The sequence below is a fragment of the Vipera ursinii genome, assembly GCF_947247035.1.
Source record: "Vipera ursinii genome assembly, chromosome: 6".
In the NCBI taxonomy this organism is placed as follows: Eukaryota; Metazoa; Chordata; class Lepidosauria; order Squamata; family Viperidae; genus Vipera; species Vipera ursinii.
Window position 1 is genome coordinate 74870957 of NC_139515.1, and position 20403 is coordinate 74891359.

At 38.6% G+C, this 20403-nt stretch overlaps 1 protein-coding gene across 1 annotated transcript in view; it reads left to right on the plus strand.

Moving 5' to 3' along the window:
- Positions 1-20403, plus strand: part of B4GALNT3 (beta-1,4-N-acetyl-galactosaminyltransferase 3) — an 88173-nt gene that overhangs the window by 55868 nt on the left and 11902 nt on the right. The window contains exons 4-13 of the mRNA XM_083366810.1: positions 4058-4153; positions 5333-5423; positions 6820-6920; positions 8256-8323; positions 12005-12083; positions 13033-13099; positions 14451-14594; positions 15122-15231; positions 17240-17340; positions 18198-18256. Of these exons, the coding sequence (XP_083222936.1) occupies positions 4058-4153; positions 5333-5423; positions 6820-6920; positions 8256-8323; positions 12005-12083; positions 13033-13099; positions 14451-14594; positions 15122-15231; positions 17240-17340; positions 18198-18256 (916 nt within the window). The remainder of the gene's footprint in view (positions 1-4057; positions 4154-5332; positions 5424-6819; positions 6921-8255; positions 8324-12004; positions 12084-13032; positions 13100-14450; positions 14595-15121; positions 15232-17239; positions 17341-18197; positions 18257-20403) is intronic.

Below are 20403 nucleotides of genomic sequence, written 5' to 3' on the forward strand. Positions count from 1 at the left end.
GTTACTGACTTCAGATAAAATCCATAATGTTCACTAGAGTTTTAGATGCTACATTTCTGGGCTAGGGATCTGTGGGGAGATGAAGAGAGAATGATTATATGGGGCTTAGGTACAGCTTGTAAGAGTTAGATATAGGAGGGGGGAAAAAGGGCTGAGAAGAATCAATAAATATCCCAGTGTGTGATGACAAAACCTTATAGATACCAGTTTGAGATACTGTATTAAGACAAAAAAACCCAGAAGGGGTATAAATATAATAAATAAACCTTACATTTAGAAGTATATGTGCATATTTCAAGGAATACATTTTTTTAATTTTACAGTACTATAATGTGAAATATATATTAGCTTATTTCCCAAAAGACCTATAACTTTGTCAACTTTCTGAAGGCCATTTAGAAAATGTAGAATAAGGAAATGTTCTCAGAACCTTCATCCCCATTTTTTTCTTCTCACGATTGCTTTCTGATTTACAACACATTGTACGAGTTCCTTATCTTTCTTGAGGAAGCCTATGACGTAAGACAATATTTGTTATTGAGAAATGATTAGTGATTTGCTGGCAGCACAAGATCTGTCAATTTGTTCTCTCACATTGTTCTGCAGGTCTATTCCCCTCACAAAATTTGTCCCCAAAGAAGTGGGCATTAGAAGTGAGAACTTGAAATCCATTTTAAAAACCATTTTCCTGCTTGTAGGTTAGTTGGTATATTTATGATACACTGCATGAAATCAGCAGTGCCTACAAATGGAGGTCAGGATACTTCCACATTAGGACTCAGTGCCAATTGCAAAATATGTTTCTGTTCTGTTCCTAGCCTACATGAGTCCTTGTTATGCTCACAAGGAAACACCCCTCTTTTAGGAAACAGGCAGGAACCACAAGAAAAAACCAACCCCTTTTATTCTCACAGACTTGAGTCAATGTCCAAGGCAAACAAACACAGTCCACAGAAACTTGATCCTCTACTTGAATGGTTGCCTTCGGGAACCAGCACCTCCCACACCTTCCCTTTTATAATTCAGCCAAGGCATGGCTTCCTAATGCCTTCTCCTTTGCCTTTGGAGCCACCCCATTGCATTCCTACTCACTTCTCTTGCTTGTGCTTTCGTGCATCCTGGATTTATCCCAATTGTTCTTCATCACTGTCCAACTCAAGCTCCCAGCACAGCTGTGTCTCAACCTGAGTGTGAGTAGAGGGGCCAGGCTCCTCGTCCGACTGTAAGTCTTGGTGCTCCTCAGAGCCTTCCTCTGAGTCTAATGTCACTCCAGGTCCCTCCTCCTCATCTGATTCCTCAGACTCAGCTGCCAGATCCACTGGCTGGCGAGGAATCACAACAGTTTCTAAGGTGTTAGTAATGTCCGTAAGGTAAAAAGTTAAAAGTTTCCATATCCAATCATGTCTGAGTTAGGGTGCAATGTGCATCTCTGTTTCTTAGCCGATGGAGCCAAACTTGTTTGAAGACATTTTCTGTGGCCAGCACAGCTACTACCTTCCCACCAGTGATACTGATTAATCTACTTGCATTTGCATACTTTCGAAGTGCTAGGTGGGCAGGAGCTGGAGCAGGAACAGGAGCTCACCCTGTTGCATGGAGTTTGGGACTTGAACCAGGACTGTCAGCTGTCCAACTGACAAGCTGTCCAACTAACCGCTGAACCATTGCACCCTCTTAATGCCCATAAGCTAAGCCTATATATTTTCAAATCTAGTGTATTTGAAATTGCAGGAAAAAATGTTGCTTTTTTTTTACATGATGCAACTCTGGGGAGGTTGCAGGCAATCTGTTTACTATTTTTAAGAACTTTTGCCTTACCCTTCCTCCTGGGCTTCAGCTGCCCTAGAAGGTCTGTCAAGGAGAAAGTTTGACAACTTTGTGGGTGCTTCTTAGAGGAATCTTTTGAATCGTTTTATTTTGCTTGGGGTTTTTTGTTGTTTTTTTTGCATACTGCCAGAAAAACATGTACCGTATGACATAAGTATTGAATATGAATAGACATCACTTTATTTTATTTCCTTTTATATGGCGTGAGGCGAAGGGATTTTTTTCTCTCTCTCTCTTAAGACTTGCAGCAGTTCAGAGTACAGGACTGTTTCTCTGATCGTCAGATAACATAGTCACTGACTGCTTTTTTAAGGAATTAAGAAATGAAAATGGTGAAAATAGTCTACTTACCCGTCATCAAAGTAAAATTTTTAGTTGTTTTCTAGTACTCATTTAGAACAGAGATTCTGCATCTAGATGGAGATGTGTTAGCCCTCAGACAAGACAAAACTTCATAAAGTGCTCAGGTTAAAGTTTCTATCAAATCTGGCATAATTCTGGACTTTTGAAATCCTTAGACTATACCCCAACTTCTATTGCTGCTCATTTGCCCTTTTGATAAAGTGCAAAGAGCTATTGCACCCATTACCCAGAAGAAATTTGAATAAGCTATGGAGAATACCGATAACAGGGAACTGCTACTGATTTTAGCCATTGATACATATTTTCAATTAATTGACTGTCTCATCCATAATTTACACTTTGTAATATTTGTTTTAGAAAATAATTGGCATATTTCAGTAAAAGGTTTAGTATACAGTAGTTGAAGCAAAGTGAACCATACTGTCGAAACATACCTATCAGATTATCTACAGTGTCATTGCATTAAGTATTATATTTAAAGATGTTAAATCTATAATAGAATTGGATAATATGAATTTCAACATTACCTAGAGGTAATATTTTAATTACATGCACCAAATAAGTAAACCTCCACCCCTTTAGATTTTCATACATAGTTATATTGTATTTGCCATTCCAAAATATTTAACCTTGTTGCTGTTTAAATGTCTTTTTTCTCCACCCTGCTATGAGTCCACCTAAAGTTAGAAATTGAAGCCAAGAACACAATTAGCTTTGTTTCTACTTGAAAACTGCTTTTGGATTTTATGCTTGAGGTGGGAAAAAAATGTAACTTTGATTTTGAGTTTTGCCAATTAGATAGGTTTGTTTTTATAGAAACGGCTATTTTATATTATTATATAAAAGTAAAAGGCTGAGATTTGATGCTATTATCTTATTCTACTGCATCAAAAGGAGTCAAAAGTCAATTTTATTTCTTTTTTCCCTTTCTCCTACACTTTTCCCTTCCCTTTTCCCTCCATTATTTTCCTATTATTTTCTTTTGTATTTTATATTATGTTTGGACAAACTAATAAAAATTTGAATGATTAAAATACGAAAGTGATGCCAAGATTAAAGGATCCATTCTTTTGCCTATTTAGGTCTTATTTGGATGGAATCAAAACAAATTAATTGAGGAACCAGGGGATTGGTTCTTCACCAAGAAGAAAGACATAGAGAGAGGGAGGGAGAGGGCATAAGCAGTTTCTTCAGAAAATGCACAATTTAGATTGAAGAATCAGAGTTAAACAGCTTAGCTATCCAAGCTTTTATTGATTCACCTGGATAAATTCCCAGCAAGTGCAGGTGTAAGATATGCCTAGAAGTCTCACACTTCTGGAGGACAGCATGTTGAGGAAATATGATTTATGATCTTACATATAACAGGATAAAACGTCTATCTACAATTGCAATTCCCAATATTTCTTCTTTGCCAACCATAATGTTTAAGGACCTCCATATAAGACAGAGGCTGGTAAAGTGATACCTTCAGGCACTCCGGGACATTGAGTTCACAAGATTGGTTGGTGCAGGATCAAATTTAAATCAAACTGAGTTAAATAAGAGGATTGTGTTCTTATTTGAAATATCCTGATTTGGGAATCCCACAAGTTTTTGGCCATTTTTTTTTTAAAAAAAATATTTCAGTGCTTGGAATATGGTCCATTTGCAGTGCCCATATGGTCCACCAGTGGTCCCTAAACACAGGCTGAGAATCAGTACTTGCTATCACCCTAGTTGATTTACATTTTCATGGAAGATGCCATGTAACCTTCCTGAACGTGTCGCTTATCTTGTAATCTTTAGCCATTTAGGTGTAAAATAATGTAACAGATTATAGGGGTGTTTTGATAACAAAAGCTCTTGCATTTTCATATGTGTGCAGTTCCAAGGTCAAGTAAATCTTCATGTTTTTGAAGACTGGTGTGGTGCATCTATTGAACAATTGAGGAGAAATCTTCACTTTCCTTTGTATCCTCATGTGAGTATCACTTAATTCAGGATTTTCTAATAGTTTGTTGACTAATGACCAGATTCACAAATCATTCTGAACCCAAAATGGCTGGGTTCGCAAGTCCCACTAATCTCCCACCAAACTTGCACAATGAATGGAATCAGTGTAGAGGGCAATCTTTTCTTATTTGGAGACACATTTAGAAATGTATGAGTATGTGATTATACTCCAAATAAATTGCTACCATAAGAGGACTTGTACATTCACAAAGATTGAGCCCCGGTGAGCCACAAAGAGTCACCAGCTTTAAAAAATGTGTACGAACAGGCCACTCAAATTTTACTTTTGAGTGTGTTTAAATAGAGGGAGAGGTTTTTGCATTATTTTTTTTATTATTCATGTTTAAATATCACAGATAAACCTTCCCTCCCTATGGTCTTGGTTGCTCTTCACTGCCTTTCTTACCATTTGTATTAACAATAAAATCTGCAACTTGGTTCTTGATTAATGTCCTCTAAATTATGATTATGGCTTTCTGACAAAATATTTTCATAACTAAGATTTGCTCTTTATAGAAGCATTTAGACCTAATTTTAATTATTAGGTCTGGAAAACATGTGTATGAAGAATGCATAAACAAATGCTTCCGATGCTCCCTGTATAAGATATAAGGGCATATAAATTGGAATGAGTTCAAGGCTAGGCTTAGGCTAAGTTTGTTATTATTATAATTAATAAAGCATAGCTCTTTGGATATTTCAACTGTATTTTTAAACTTGGTTTATACAAGATTACATGTTGGCAAGAACTGGAATTATAGGGCTGAAGTTGCGGCTACAGTTGGTACTTTGGGATCCACACTGCTATGTTATGTGCAAGTTGTACCTAAATTGCTCACTGCTTTAAAAGCCAGAGATTACTGACAACAACAATTATATTTGTAAAAATGATTATTAAGACATTTAGCTTAAAACTTCTAACTATTCAGGGAAGCAGAGCCTTAAGCATGAAACAACACATTGTTTCTTTTGTTTCTTGCCCATGCTGTATTTCTCTGAATAGCCCTGACCTTATTTCAGAATTCCCAACCATTCCTTTTTATTCTTTTATCCCCAACCATTCCTTTTTATTCTTTCTCCTCCATTCCTTTATCTTAGTCCAGCTCAATTTAGTAATGCTAACATTTCCTTTTTCTTCTACTTCTAGATACGGACTACTTTGAAGAAGCTAGCAGTATCACCAAAATGGAAAAACTATGGATTGCGGATATTTGGTTACTTGCATCCATACAAGGATGGTAAGAGGAGAGTAAAACTGGCTATGTTGCAAATAGCTTTTCAAGTGTAGAATAACTTGGCTCTAAGAGACTTCCATAGCTTTTAAATAGCATTATTAATGTGTTTTTTACATTTGCTACTCCCTTGTCAGGGTTGCTGCTGAGTAAATACATAGAGTGTGGCAGGACATATCCCATGGATTAGCATATGCTTAAATGTATTGCACTAAATTCAAGTCCTTTTCTTAGATAATGTCATTTTTTATTGCAGATTCATGTTTGATCCAGGCCTGGAGTTATCACAGGTTTCTGTACATACAGATAGTATTCTGTTTATCGCCTCTAGCTTTATTCTGTATTATTAACTTTTATATTTTCTATTGCTTACATTTCTTTTGTTTTACTTTTCTGTTTAAACTTTATACTCCTCACCAAATTCAAGTAATCCTCGACTTACAACCACAACTGAGCCCAAAATTTCCATTACTAAGTGAGACATTTGTTGAGTGAGTTTTGTCCCATTTTCTTGCCACAGTTGTTAAGGGAATCACTGCAGTTGTTAAGTTAGTAGTAGGGTTTTAAGTGGATCTGGCTTCCCCATTGACTTTGCTTGTCAGAAGGTCCCAAAAGGTGATCACATGATCCTGGGACACTCCCGACTGTCATATATATGAACCAGTTGCCAAGTCTCTGAATTTTGATCAGGTGACCATGAGGATGCTGCAATGGTCGTAATTGTGAAAAACGGTCATAAGTCAGTTTTTCCAGTGCTGTTGTAACTTCAAACAGTCACTAATGTTATTAGTTGAGGACTGCTTTTATAGTACAAACCTGTACAAGCTCCAAAGGTAAGTTGTGATTGAAGCTTCTTAAATGGAATAATAATAATAATAACAACAACAACAATAACAACAACAATGTTGGAAGGGACCTTGGAGGTCATCTAGTCCAACCCAACCCCCTGCTCAGGCAGGAAGCCCTATACCATTTCAGACTGTCCAGTCTCTTCTTAAAAACTTCCAGTGTTGGAGCATTCACAAATGGATACTTGGCAAAAGCTGCTTTCACAATGGATGCAACCTGTACTTTGGTAGATGGTAAAAATAAGAATGATTAAAAATAAAGCAAGTATTAGGAAAATGAGTCTCATTAAACATCTGTTAATGAGTGCAGATTGGTACCATGAGGTTTAATTGTACTGCTATTGGATTTATTCCAATTTTTGCAAATTGTTACCATGTGAAATGAGAGAGAGAGAGAGACAGACAGACAGACAGACAGACATTATATCGTTGGAAATGATATGTTTATTAAAGATATATCATTCTGCTTCCTTCCACTGGCATGGAACACTATTTTCCATCTTTTTCAAATATTTCTTACTGTTAAGTCCAGTTTTGTTTTTGAATTTCTGTAGGTATGTTCCAGTTTGCGATTGGGGCTGATGACAATGCTGAGTTTTGGCTGAGCCAAGGAAAAAACATCTCAGAGCTTCAACTGATGGCCAGCGTAGGCAAGGTGATCAACCACATTCTCTCAATTCTTTATTTCATGTACAACAAGGAAATTGCTTGTTCATATAAATTAATAAATATTAATTTATGTATTTGAAATCGATACAACTTTACTATATCAGCCCACTATTGAGGTTAATTAATGCTTCACCCATTATATGTTTATGTTTGACAGCTGTTGTATGTTCTTGAATGGTATCCCATTAAAAATTGTAGAATTACCTGGGACTCTTACAGAGACCAAGGATACCAACTGTCAGATTTGTAGCAGGATACAAAATGGGAAAATCTGTATAACTGAAATGAGAAAATAATGTAAAACGGTTTCCTATTTAATTCTACTATCTACATACACCTAAAGTAGCACAGAACTGCAGAAGAGTTAAAAATGTATAGCAACTTGTCTTGTGCATAGTATTAACATTTCATAACCATATATGTTTATTATGTTTTGGATGCATTAATTCAAGGGCCATGGGGATTCTGATTCCAGTTTTGATGAGTTCTTAAACTGTGAAAATAATCTCTCTGCGATGTTTGGGTTACACAAGTGAAGATGACAATGAAAAATAGGCAGAATGTTATAAATTTAAATTCATGGATTATCATACGAAGTCACATTTAGAAAGTATTTGAATATTTTAAAAGCAAGGGTCTTTTTTTACTTTATAAAATTTTAAAAAATTGCAACAAAAGGCATAAGAGCATGCTTAAAATTTTTGTGCCTACGTTAGCCAGCTCGGGAAATGTCTTATTTCATGTACACACGCATGCCTGCATATATTCATTCAATATTTACAGCTCATAATTTTTGCTCAGTCGCTTGCCTTCTCCTTTTGACCCCATTTACTCAGTCACAGCCACAATGCACCCATCTAAATGTGGGTCAGCCGAGAAATGACACTATAGCAAATTGCAAATCTAGCAGCTGAATGAATAGTCACTGCCTCTTCTACACTTCTTCTCTTTTTATATCTCTCATTCAGCTTTGACATCAATGCTGTTCTGTCTTAAAGGTCAAGAGCAGGGGTAGGCAACCTTAGCTCTTTAATGACTCATGGACTTCAACTCCCAGAATTCCTGAGCCAGCATGGCTGGCTCAGGAATTCTGGGAGTTGAAGTCCACGAGCCATAAAAGAGCCAAGGTTGCCTATCCCTGGTCAAGAGCAAATAGCAATCAAGAACATTCATGCGTTTAACTACAGTTGAAGACGTACATTATGTTATTTAATCTGATTAAACCCTTGTACACTATTACACAGTCTGTGGGGAAAAAACGTGTTCTGGCTTTATGTGTCTGAAGCCTAACATAAAAGGGATGTTTTGTATCTTTGTTCAGACTGGAAAAGAGTGGACAGCACCAGGTGAATTTGGGAAATTTAGAAGCCAAAAGTCAAGACTCGTGAAGTGAGTAAACTGAGATAATTAATTCTATTTTGTACATTACTCAACTGGATACAAGCCAGGTAGCCATATTTTCTTTCCCATCTTAAACCCAGTCTGCAAATCTTTTGTCATGGTGTGTGTATATTTTAAAAAAAAACAATTCTAAACCACTTTCCAAAATATTTGCCAGTGGAGTTTTTATTTCCTCAAAATAATTTCAGAGTGCTCCCTAGTGGCTAGTAGTACAATTTTCTACACATCTATTGATCTAGTAGAAAAGAATATTTGTAATTTAGGATTGAACTCTGGGATCCTTGGTGCTCTCTGAGTTTGGTGGTTTTCTTGCACACATCGCATTACTAAACTACGTAGCATCACCAGTGCTAATATGATGGCACTGATGATGTTATCTAATTTGATAAGGAAACAGTCTGCAAAAAAAACCCACCAAGCTCAGAGAGCACCAAGGATCCCACATTATTAATCCCCCTTTTCCCTGGGTTATTTCTCCATTTGCACCTAACCTTAGCATTAAAAAGTTCTGGCAATATCTTGTTTCCACCAATTTTCCTTGGCATGGCTCTCATCTCGTTCCTAATTCAGGAATGAGACAGATTTATGTCATCCTTAGATGTAGCAATGTTAAAGGAGTGTTTCCCCCTCTTTAAGGCAACTAGTTTCAGCAACAGGCTTTACAAGGTTTGTAAAATCTTTTATGCTTCCCCACCCATGACGTTAGATTAGAGGCTAACTGAGATATTTAGTAGCTGCTTCAAAATTATGCAGATATGATTCTTCCTCTCTAATCTGCAATCACTGTCATCTGTCAGTGTTCTGCTTGACAGCTAGATGCAGAATTTTCCAGTACAGATCATCTGCTCAGCTGGCTGTAGTGTGAGAGTTTGAACTATACTGATTTAATGCAAAGTTAAACCTTTACATTGTTGGAAGGATGGACCCAGCCTCCGCCCCCCCCCAACCCACCCTCCAATCACCGCTACCATCCCAAAGATAACATGGAAAGCTCTAGAAATTGCCTTGTGTTCCCAAAAGGAAACTAAGAAAAATCTGAAGTAAAGTGCTGTTCATGCTTCAACTAACTTTATAACTCCAGTCTGTTGTGGGGTCGTGTCAACCGTCCCATTGGCATATGTAGCAAAAGAAACTCCTGGGTCATTATTTTACCAAGAGTATGCCTTTACTGATAGATCCATATAGGCAAAGTAGGGAACGGTTGCTGGAATTGGGTATGTGTGAAGAGAAGGGTGAGGGGTGACATGATAGCAGTGTTCTAATATCTCAGGGGCTGCCACAAAGAAGAGGGAGTCAAGCTATTCTCCAAAGCACCTGAAAGCAGGACAAGAAGCAATGGATGGAAACTAGTCAAGGAGAGAAGCAACCTAGAACTAAGGAGAAACTTCCTGACAGTTAGAACAGAGGTCTTCAAACTTGGCCCTTTTATGACTTGTGGACTTCAACTCCCAGAATTCCTCAGCCAGTGTGTCTGGCTGAGGAATTCTGGGAGTTGAAGTCCACAAGTCATAAAAGAGCCAAGTTTGAAGACCCCTGAGTTAGAACAACTAACCAGTGGAACAACCTGCCTCCAGAAGTGGTGAAGTCAGTTCTGATGTTTTCCTGCGAAAACTGGATAGTTTAAAATCCCTTTTTTTCCCCATTGGCCACCCGCATGTCCATTGTCCACCAATCCAGTGCCATCTCTTTGTTTTTGGGAAACAATCTGCTCCCCTCAGAAGACTCTCATCCTTGGACCTTGAGGTGTCAAGTTTCTCCCAGGCCTCAGTCGGTGGATATGAATTCCTCAATTTCCTCCCAGCCACCCATACATTCCAATCATACCCCTCCCTCCTCCCTTGATTCTGTTGTTTGACTGCAAGCAAAAGTGCACAGGAGTGGGACATGACAGGTTGTTTATTGTACTCAGTTCTGAAAGTTTAGTTTAGTGGTTGAGTCATCAGGCTAGAAATTGGGAGACCATGAATTCTAGTCCCACCTTAAGCACAAAGACTCTTTCTCAGCTCTAGGAAGGATTTAGATTTAGATTTTATTAGATTTATATAACGCCCTTTCCCGAAGGACTCAGGGTGGTTTACAGGGCATTTTAAAATCATACCAATACAAAATACAAAGTTAAAAGACAAATAAAAGATTAAATTATCCCTGAAAATAAAACCCAGTTAAAGGACAAACCACGTCTAAAAATATTTTCAAGGAAAACTTCAGAACCTTGTCCAGACAGTTGATGAAGTCAATACTGATTTGAAGGCACTTGATACAAAAATTACAAGAGTGGATCTATAAGGAATGGATTCCCAAGTCATCCTGCCATACCAGTAATGGGGATCTTTTTCCTCCCAACCTGTGATGAGTGGAAGAGGGAGAAAACAAAGCCAGAAGACTGTACCAATCACCCACTGCTCGTGCTTTATCAGGACAACTCCGTTTAGTAGTGACCCAGAGCAAGAGGCAGATAATGATTGGCAACAAGCACACTGAATGTCACCCCGGTGTAGTTTTCGACCGACTCAAGGATACTTGGCTAGTGCTTTAATCCAGCGGTAGGGAAAGAGTATCTGCCATGCTTTATTTCTGCATTTTTCAAATGCCAGGTATACGTTCACATGTTATTAATGGATTGATTGAAGTGATCATACGGCACCTTAATTATCTGTACATTGGCTACTCCATACACTGGAATTCAACATGCACAAAGAATACATTATGGGTTTCTCCATTACCTTCCATAATATTCCTATGTCAGCTGATTGATTGACTTTACCACCTAGAACAGGGGTTTCAAACTGCCGGCCCACAGGCCGAATGCATCATCCGGAAGCTGCACACACCCCATTGCCGGCAATGGCAAAACCAGGGCTTTTTTTGTCATAGAAGGCCCAGAACGGAGTTCCAGCACCTTTTTTGGATGGAACCTTGTAGGATAGGCAAGGCAGATTGTATGACGTGTGTGAGTTCCGGCACTTTTTTTTTTTACAAAAAAAGCACTGGGCAAAACTGTCCCTATATGTTGCATAACGTCACATGATGTCGCAGGTTTGACATGTCTGACCTAGATGGTCCAAACTTTTGTAGAACCAAGTGACAGGACCTCTTAAATAGAAAGAATTGAGAGAAGGTGTGAAGAAAATGGTCCCACATCCTTCCCACATGGATTTGGGAAGAAAGTAATCTCATCATTTTCCTAAACAAGTGGGTTTATGCATTTCTTGGAAACTAGTCCAAAATGTCCTTTTCATTTTCAATACCTTTAATACACTGTATTGATAGCAAAGGGACGCAGTGGCTCAGTGGGTTAGGACACTGAGCTTGTCGATCAGAAGGTCGGCAGTTTGGTGGATCAAATCCTGAGTGCCGCGTAACAGAGTGAGCGCCTGTTACTCGTCCCAGCTTCTGCCCACCTAGCAGTTCGAAAGCACGTAAAAATGCAAGTAGAAAAATAGGGACCACTACGGTGGGAAGGTAACAGCGTTCCGTGCTAGTCATGCCGGCCACATGACCACGGAGACGTCCTCGGACAAGCGCTGGCTCTTCGGCTTTGAAACGGAGATGAGCACTGGCCCGTAGAGTCGGAAACGACTAGCACGCATGTGCGGGGGGACCTTTACCTTTACCTTTATTGATAGCAAAAGACTTATTTTGCTTTTAATCTCTTTTCTTCCCTTGCAGATTGTCAGCTGCAAACAAATATTACTTTGAAATTCTACACAAACAAAATGACAAAGGAACAGATCACGTGGAAGTTGCAGTAAGTTCACTAGATAGATTTGTATTTGGTTGTCTATACAGGGATTTGATTTAGGAGTTTTGGCAATAGATAGTTCATGGACCAACTTTTGCTTTCTTCTTGATGGAGAAAGCATCTTCTTTCTGATATAGTATATGAAATGCTCAGCCACCTTAAGCATATCTAAGTGGAAAAGGAGGAGGAGGTTGTTGTTGTTAGTTGCGAATTCATGTCCGACCCATTGCAACCCCATGGACAACGTTCCTCCAGGCCTTCCTGTCCTCTGCCATCTTCTGTAGTCCCTTTAAGCTCACGCCTACTGCTTCAGTGACTCCATCCAGCCACCTCATTCTCTGTCATCCCCTTCTTCTCTTGCCCTCAACCTTTCCCAGCATTAGGCTCTTCTCCAGTGAGTCCGACCTTCTCATTAGGTGCCCAAAGTACTTGAGTTTCAATTTCAGGATGTAGCCTTCTAAAGAGAGGAAGAGGTTACTCAAGAGGAAAAAATAAAGAAAAGATTGCATGTATCTCAGATCCTACCTGTTAGTTTATCACATCCCAGAGACCCAAAATAGAAGCTGTTGGTTCCATGTTCTTATACAGCTTAGTCTCTCCTTAAGAAAAATGCAAATATGATTTTTGCCAGAGTTTTATTTTAAATTGTACTCAAGTACTTTCTACCATTCACTTTGCAAAGCTTTCTTGCTAAGTGAAGCAAGTCCTAAAATTTCAAGCCAAATTATATTTCGATCACTAACTTTACAAAATATTTCTGAAATAGTTTCCTTGACCTTGTCAATCAGAAATTGTAATCTGGAAAATCAAACACAGCTCAACATCCAGAAGTCAGTAAATCTCCTGGTTTTCTTTCCTGAAAGGCCATAGTAGCTAAGGTGCATTTAGATTAATCTCTGTTTTCTCTCCCAGTAAACAAATCTATAAAACGTGTATGCATGTTTTCTTCTTTCAGTGGAGATTGGATAATCCTGAAGCCAGGTTTACTATTATTGATTCTGAATTCCTCTCCCTTTATGTCGGTAAGTCTTTCCATGCCATAAAAATAATTAACGGCAGCAGTTTCTTCTCTGACTTCATTACCTCTTTTTATCTGAAACGCTTTGTCACAAATGCTAGTGCATAGAAAACAGAAGTTTTCTAAATATGTTTAAACAGTTGATAGATTTCACAGGGTGTCAAGAGAAAACAATTGATTGGTTTATACAATACAGTCTCTTGACTAAGGCGCCCTTTGATCATCCTTTACTATATGCTCCTACCAAATGAGATGAAATAACCTTTTATTAAGATGACGCCTTTATGGATGATGTTAGGCCATGTTTTACTTCTTTAAAGTATAACTAATTTCTCTAACGTTAAGAATGGGGCCAGTGAATAACTATTGCAGAAAATTGGGGCTATCATAGAAACAACATTTTGGGGCATTCCTGTCTCTTATTCACCAGAAATAGGACACTACCAACAATTTTTCATGAGTGATACTTCAGTAATATCTGGTTAGCAAGAGGTGATCCTGAGCTTATTCAGATGCCATGCCATATAGAGCATTGTAGGTTTAAATCAGCACTTTGATTTGACCCTTGAAACTTATTGACAATCAATATAAGGCTCACAAAATTAATGTTACATACTCATAGTACTGAGCACCTGACAACATGTGAACTGCTTCATTCTGGACCACTTGTAGTTTTCATGTGGTCTTCAGATGCATTCTATGGCATTGCAGGATTCCAGATGTAATGAGATTGTGAGTCACTCTAGCATGATCCTCTTGCTCTAATTATATTCCCAACTGGCACAGCAGCTGGATCTGGATAGTAGACCTCCTGGCCACAACCTATGGCTGCTCTTCCAGTAATAGCTCCAAGTCTATAAGATCCCCAAGACATGGACCTTCTCTAACAGGAAAAATGCATGAGAAGAACAGAGTGGAAGAGATGGGGTAGCAACTCGGAAAGAATAGGAGAAAATGTAACTACATCAGGTCAGAGTTGATGTATTTTTCTTCCTGTACCATGTATGTTTCCGGTGCATAGGAAGAGTATGAGTACAGGGCAACCAGGAGAAAAGGGACCTTGAAGTAGGATCCAAATCTTTTGCTTCTCCTGACATTGGAGTTCCAGTATTGGCATAGAATTTCATAGGGCAATTATTTCCTATCCTGGGGTCATTAGACATGTTGTCATTAGACATATCCTGGCTTGTCTGGAAATTGCCAACCTGAGAAGCCTGAATCTAGACTTCTAGATGTCTAGATGTCTTCTAGAAGTGACATTTCCTCAAGTGCTGCCTCGTGTCCTAAAAAAATGAATTATTTCTCCATTCTCCCATCTATCATACTTCATTAGCGTTTCTTTCTTTATATCTTAGATGAAACTCTTCTCAAAATGGATGAAGTTGCTCATATCCCACAGACACCAGCCACTCGGGCAAACCAGATGCTGCATAGTCAGGATGCTATAGAACATCCAGCTGACATGCTGAAAGCTGACCCCCGGGACACAATTTATTCATGTAAACATTCTGATGTTCTGTTTGACAACTCTTCAGAGTTCAGTTGTAGCAGTAGGTCAAGAATAGTCGATTTTTTTAAAAAAGAAAATCCAATACAAAAAAGAAACAAGACCAAATAAGCCTACTAGTGATGAAGCTAGATCCCCAAATACTCTCTGGAACAATCTGATCTTCACAAGACTCACGCAGCTGCTTCAAAAGCTGACAGGGGGCTTTTATATATATGTTTGTCTATGCCATAGACAATGCTTCTGCTGGAACCACCAGCAAAACAAACTGGCTCTGCCTGCCCATACATGCAGAGACAACTGGGGAAGTGCTTCATTTGCACTATCGTGCTTTTCATATCACCTCTTTCAAAGTTTTTTTTATGTAGCCCTAATATTCAGAAATGAAGGAGGCCAAACTGCCAACATTAATTCAAGGTGGTCTGCAACATGAGTTTAAGGTTCAAGAGATGATGTTTGATAGCCTGGAAATGTAGCCTTTGCAATTGCCTCTTTTTCATTTATTTTTGATCTTCTTAGTGCCTCTCTTAAGGAAAAACCATGTCCGCAGGATGATTCCAGAATGTCAATACAAACCAAGTTATGTGGTCAATGGATTCAAACTACAGCGCTACCAGGGTCTTAATTTTGTGAGTCTCATTTCTCAATTAAAGTCTTTTTGCAGCTTATGCACATTGCCAACTGGAGGTATCAAACGATGGCTTGTATTGAAATAACATAGTTGTACATAGTATCATCTGGTAGTTGCCTATCAACCAATAGTTGTATAATATTAAAGCCTAGTGGGGAATTTGGTCCTGATTCTGATGAGCATTCCGCATTAGTTGTGGAGTTATTTTTTCACTAATTAATCCTATCCAAGCTTTATTTGCTGGCTGTACTGCTATAAGGAAATAACTTGAGTCTTACCTAGCTTACTTGCAGTAGAGATCTTTGCGACAATGGGCCTCATTATTCAGTTTTGTATGATGGCAGCAGAAATGGACCTCCCAAAATGTTTAAAACCCCCAAATCTCAAAAAATGATTTGTCTAATATTATTTTTCATGATTTTACCCTTTAAGAGTTCAAGATCCCAGATGAAAACTCCCAAATATTGTTTGGCAGTTCCAAAATTTTATTTCATTGCTTTTAAAAATAATATTTTAGATATTAAATTTTTGTTGTATGGCATTTAGAGATGCCTCTGATATCATACCATGACCGATCTATGCATTATGATCCTACTGGATGGAAAGTTTGGAAACTAAGGTTATCTTTACTTGTATAGTCAGTTCACACTTCCAGCCTTACTGTGAAGAAGCATAATGTCTTATTTCTCATGTATGATTAATTGAATGGCATGACCTTTTGAAACTCTGACCCTAATTGGTAAAATCTGCTGCATTAAATTAGCCTCTGCTGATTCATCCTTCCGTTTGAAGGAATCTTGCTAGAAATTACCTTTATGCTGACATTGTGGCTCTACTTCATGCTTTCTGGGAATTCCAGTTGTGTTCTCAATGCACCTATAGCAGTGGTCCCCAACCCATGGGCTGCATCCCAATACCGGGCCGCAGCCTGTTCGGAACCAGGCCACATGAGCAAGAATGCATGTGTGTGCAAAACTCCACTCGCTGAGTGGAGAGCACTTGTCACTCACACATACCCCGCACTGGCCCAGGCCAGGTGGAAATGTTTAGCGCACTGCTGATGTATAGCGCGCTAAACTGGGAAAGTTTGGACTAGAAAATATTCTAAAATAAAATCCGTTGCTCAGAATGGGATTAACCTCAAATAAGCATGTAGAGGGTTGACCCTGAGTATCTTTATGTTAATCAAATAATAAGGTAAAGGTAAAGGTTCCCCCGCACATGCGTGCTAGTCGTTTCCGACTCTAGGGGCCGGTGCTCATCTCCGTTTCAAAGCCGAAGAGCCAGCGCTTGTCTGAGGACGTCTCCGTGGTCATGTGGCCGGCATGACTAGACGCCAAAGGCGCACGGAACGCTGTTACCTTCCCACCAGAGTGGTCCCTATTTTTCTACTTGCATTTTTACGTGCTTTCGAACAGCTAGGTTGGCAGAAGCTGGGACGAGTAACAGGAGCTCACTCTGTTACGCAGTACTTGGTATTCGACCTGCCAAACTGCCGACCATCTGATCGACAAGCTCAGCGTCCTAACCCACTGAGCCACCGCGTCCCTATAATCAAATAATAGCCAACTGTTAATACCCAACTGTATTAATTGTGGACTTATGGGAGTTGAAATGCAACATAGTAGAAGGCCCTAGACTGAGTAATTTTGCTGAAAAAATATGTGTTTGTTGCTCTTGGGGAGGCCCTTGAAGGATTTGAATGACAAAGATGCTAATTTTACCTGGTTATGTTTCCATGATTTTGATTGTTTTTGAGAATGAATGTTTGGCTGAAAGGCTTTAAAATATTTAAATGATTTATTAATTGCCTTTCCAATCTCTGAATATCATAGAGCCAGTTTGGAGGTTGTTTTCATAGGGAAAATAGGAACCGGAATGTATGTTGGTTATACTTGTCACCTTGAATTATTTGTAAAAATAATAAAGGCAGGAAAAAAATTAAATAAAATAATAACATAAAATAATAACATAAATAATAAAATAAAATAAAGCTGTGTTTCCAGGTTCGACTGTCCTTTGTGTATCCCAATGACTACACTCGGTTGACCCACATGGATTCACTTAACAAATGCATGTACCAGGAAAGTGAGTTGTATCTGAACAGGTAAATAAACTCCTCCCATAACTTTTTTTTATGACTGCTAAAATCCTTTTCAACAACTGGAATTTTCCTTTAGGCTAATGGGTTCATAGAATGATTGATAGTGTATTAAATCTGAAAGGTGATTGAAAAGACTTATGCACTTTTAAATTTTTTGTTTTCTGATTAAAAAATAGCGATAATCCATTTGTCAGGGATTGGTGGCTAGAATTTCTTGGCACTCTTTCTGGGTTTGTCCCTGCCTGAGATAAATATTTCATGAACATCAAGAATTAGCTGATGCGGTAAAAAAAAAGCTGAGAATTCACTGACATGTAATTTTTCTGTGTTTTCGGAAAGGCAATTTGGTTGTCTGAAGCTTGAAAGTGGCACACTTTGGGAAAATTGTCATCAATTGATTCTCTTGATTGCATAAAATAGTTCCTAGAAGCTGAAGGCATACAAATAGTCCTCAACTTATGACTGGTCATTTAATGACTATTCAAAGTTACAACCTGTCTGGAAAAAAAGACAGGTACTGAAGTGCCTAAATTGCACCCTACCCCCACTTCAGGTGCCCCACAACACGATTGTTTTTATGGCCCTTTGCATCATCCCATGGTCATGTAACTGGGTTTTATGATGGTTTTGCCAAAATAGTTCCATAGCAAACAATGGGTTCACTTAACAACTGCAATGTTTGTTTAATGACTGCTGCATTCCGGCTGTCTCAAAAATGTTTTAAAATCAGGTTGGTTGCCCTGATTCATTTCGTGACCATCACAACATATGACCATCATGGGCTGGCTCCATTACGGTCGAATATCAAGGAGGGGATATCAAATGCTGGCCCTGTGAAGTAACTGCCATAAATCTTGCAGGTTTGGATTTTCCAAGTACATGCAAATGGATCCACCCGAAGATGGATCAAAAATACCAGGTACGTATCTTTACGTCAGATGCGGAAGCTAGCTTTATCTTTTTCTCTCTCTTGTGCTTTAAGGCTGATAAATGATAAAAAAATGCATTAGCGTTTAGCATTAGATTAAATCTAATTAATCTAGTTTAGCATTGTATTAGTTTCTTGTATCTCTTGCATCCACGAAGAATAAATTACTAATTTGGACAAGATGTTTGGATCTTCTTAGTTCAAAATACCCCCCCAAAAATGCATCAGTACAAAAACTGAGAATGCTTTCACTTTTTCCCTTGCAAACAGCAACCCAGGTACAATTTATACTGTGGAAATATCTTATTTCTCAACTGTCACAATGAACAAGTTGGCCACTCTTACAGAAGCTACATTTTAGGGCTTTTTTATTTAAACAATAATGCTTAAAAATAAAAATGAAATCCCTTCAAAGATTGGGTGAAATAGAATATATTATATAGCTTTAGCACAAATACTTTGTAAATAAAAATTATGGTTGGTTGTTGTATTTTTTTGAAGTGCGTAACATTTTCTGGTAAGGGACATGGTAGCTCAGTGGGTTAGGACACTGAGCTTGTCGATCAGAAGGTCGGCAGTTTGGCGGGTCGAATGAAGTGAGCACCTGTTAATCATCCCAGCTTCTGCCAACCTAGCAGTTTGAAAGCATGTAAAAATGCAAGTAGAAAAATAGGGACCACTGCGGTGGGAAGGTAACAGCGTTCTGTGCGCCTTTGGTGTCTAGTCATGCTGGCCACATGACCATGGAAGACGTCCTTGGACAAACGCTGGCTCTTCGGCTTTGAAACGGAGATGAGCACCGGCCGCTAGAGTCGGAAACGACTAGCATGCATGTGCGGGGGAACCTTTACCTTTACCTAACATTTTCTGGGTGGAAAGAGTTTAGGTTTGAGAGACTTCCTTCCTGGAATAGTTGTTGAAGCCAGAATAAAATATATATTTGGATTAGTTTCATTTGTTTATACTGCATTTAGCAAAACTTAAATGCTGTTGATATGGATATAAGCAAGCAAGTCTTCATATGATTGGAGACCCAATTTTGACCATTTTTTACCATGGTCATTAAATGAATCCCCATGGTTGTTAACTGAATTGTACAGTCATTAACTGAATTTGGTTTCCTCGGTTGACTTTGCTTGTCAGAAGCTGACTGGAAAGGTCACAAATTGCAATTTTGTGCTGCAAGATGCTGCAACTGTAAAAAAAAAAATACAAGTCAGTTGCCAAGCACCCAAATTGTGGGATTGTTGCAGTGGTTTGTAACTTTGAAAATGGGCCATAAGTCACTTTTTATCAGGCTGTTGTAACTTCAAACCGTCTTTAAATGAACAGTCATAAGTCGAGGACTACCTGCACGCTATAGTATATAGATAGGTGGGGAAGTTCCCTGGAGGCTTTTGCAGATTACATTCAGCGCCTCTAATGTAGATGTTTTGGACGCAGTGTCTCTAGTCAAATGAGAAACACAGGGGTTTTTTTTTGCAGCACTTCAGTTTTGTACTCGGTACAACAATGCCACTCTCCTACTTTCTACAGCACTCTTCAAAAACCTTTATGCACCTCTTAGCTTAAGAAACAATAGCTCTTTGAGATTGGATCGAAGCAAGAAAGTGAGCAAGCGGTTAACTTCATTGCTTCGTCAAAACTAGGAGACAAAATAACTGATATAATCAATACAGTCGGAATACAGCTGGAAAGGACCTGGGAGGTTTTCTAGTCCAACCCCCTGCTCATGCAGGAGACCCTGGGCCTATACCGTTTCAGACATGTGACTGTCCAATCTCTTCTTAAAAACTTCCAGTGATGAAGCACCTACAACTTCTGGAGGCAAGCAGTTCCACGGGTTAATTGTCCTCACTGTTAGGAAGTTTCTCCTTAATTCCAGGTTGCTTCTCTCCTTGATCAGTTTCCAACCATTATTTCTTGCCCTGTATGATATGTAATTTTATTGTTTCTTTTTAAATAGCACGTGATTGGTGAAACATAACTACTATTTATTTATTTTATTTATTTGTTATTTAAACTTGTATACCGCCCTATTCCCGTAGGACTCAGGGCGGTTTACAGGGAAAAATTAAAAATACATACATACAAAGTTAAAATCGATTAAAACTAAAATTAAATTAAGTCCCTGAATT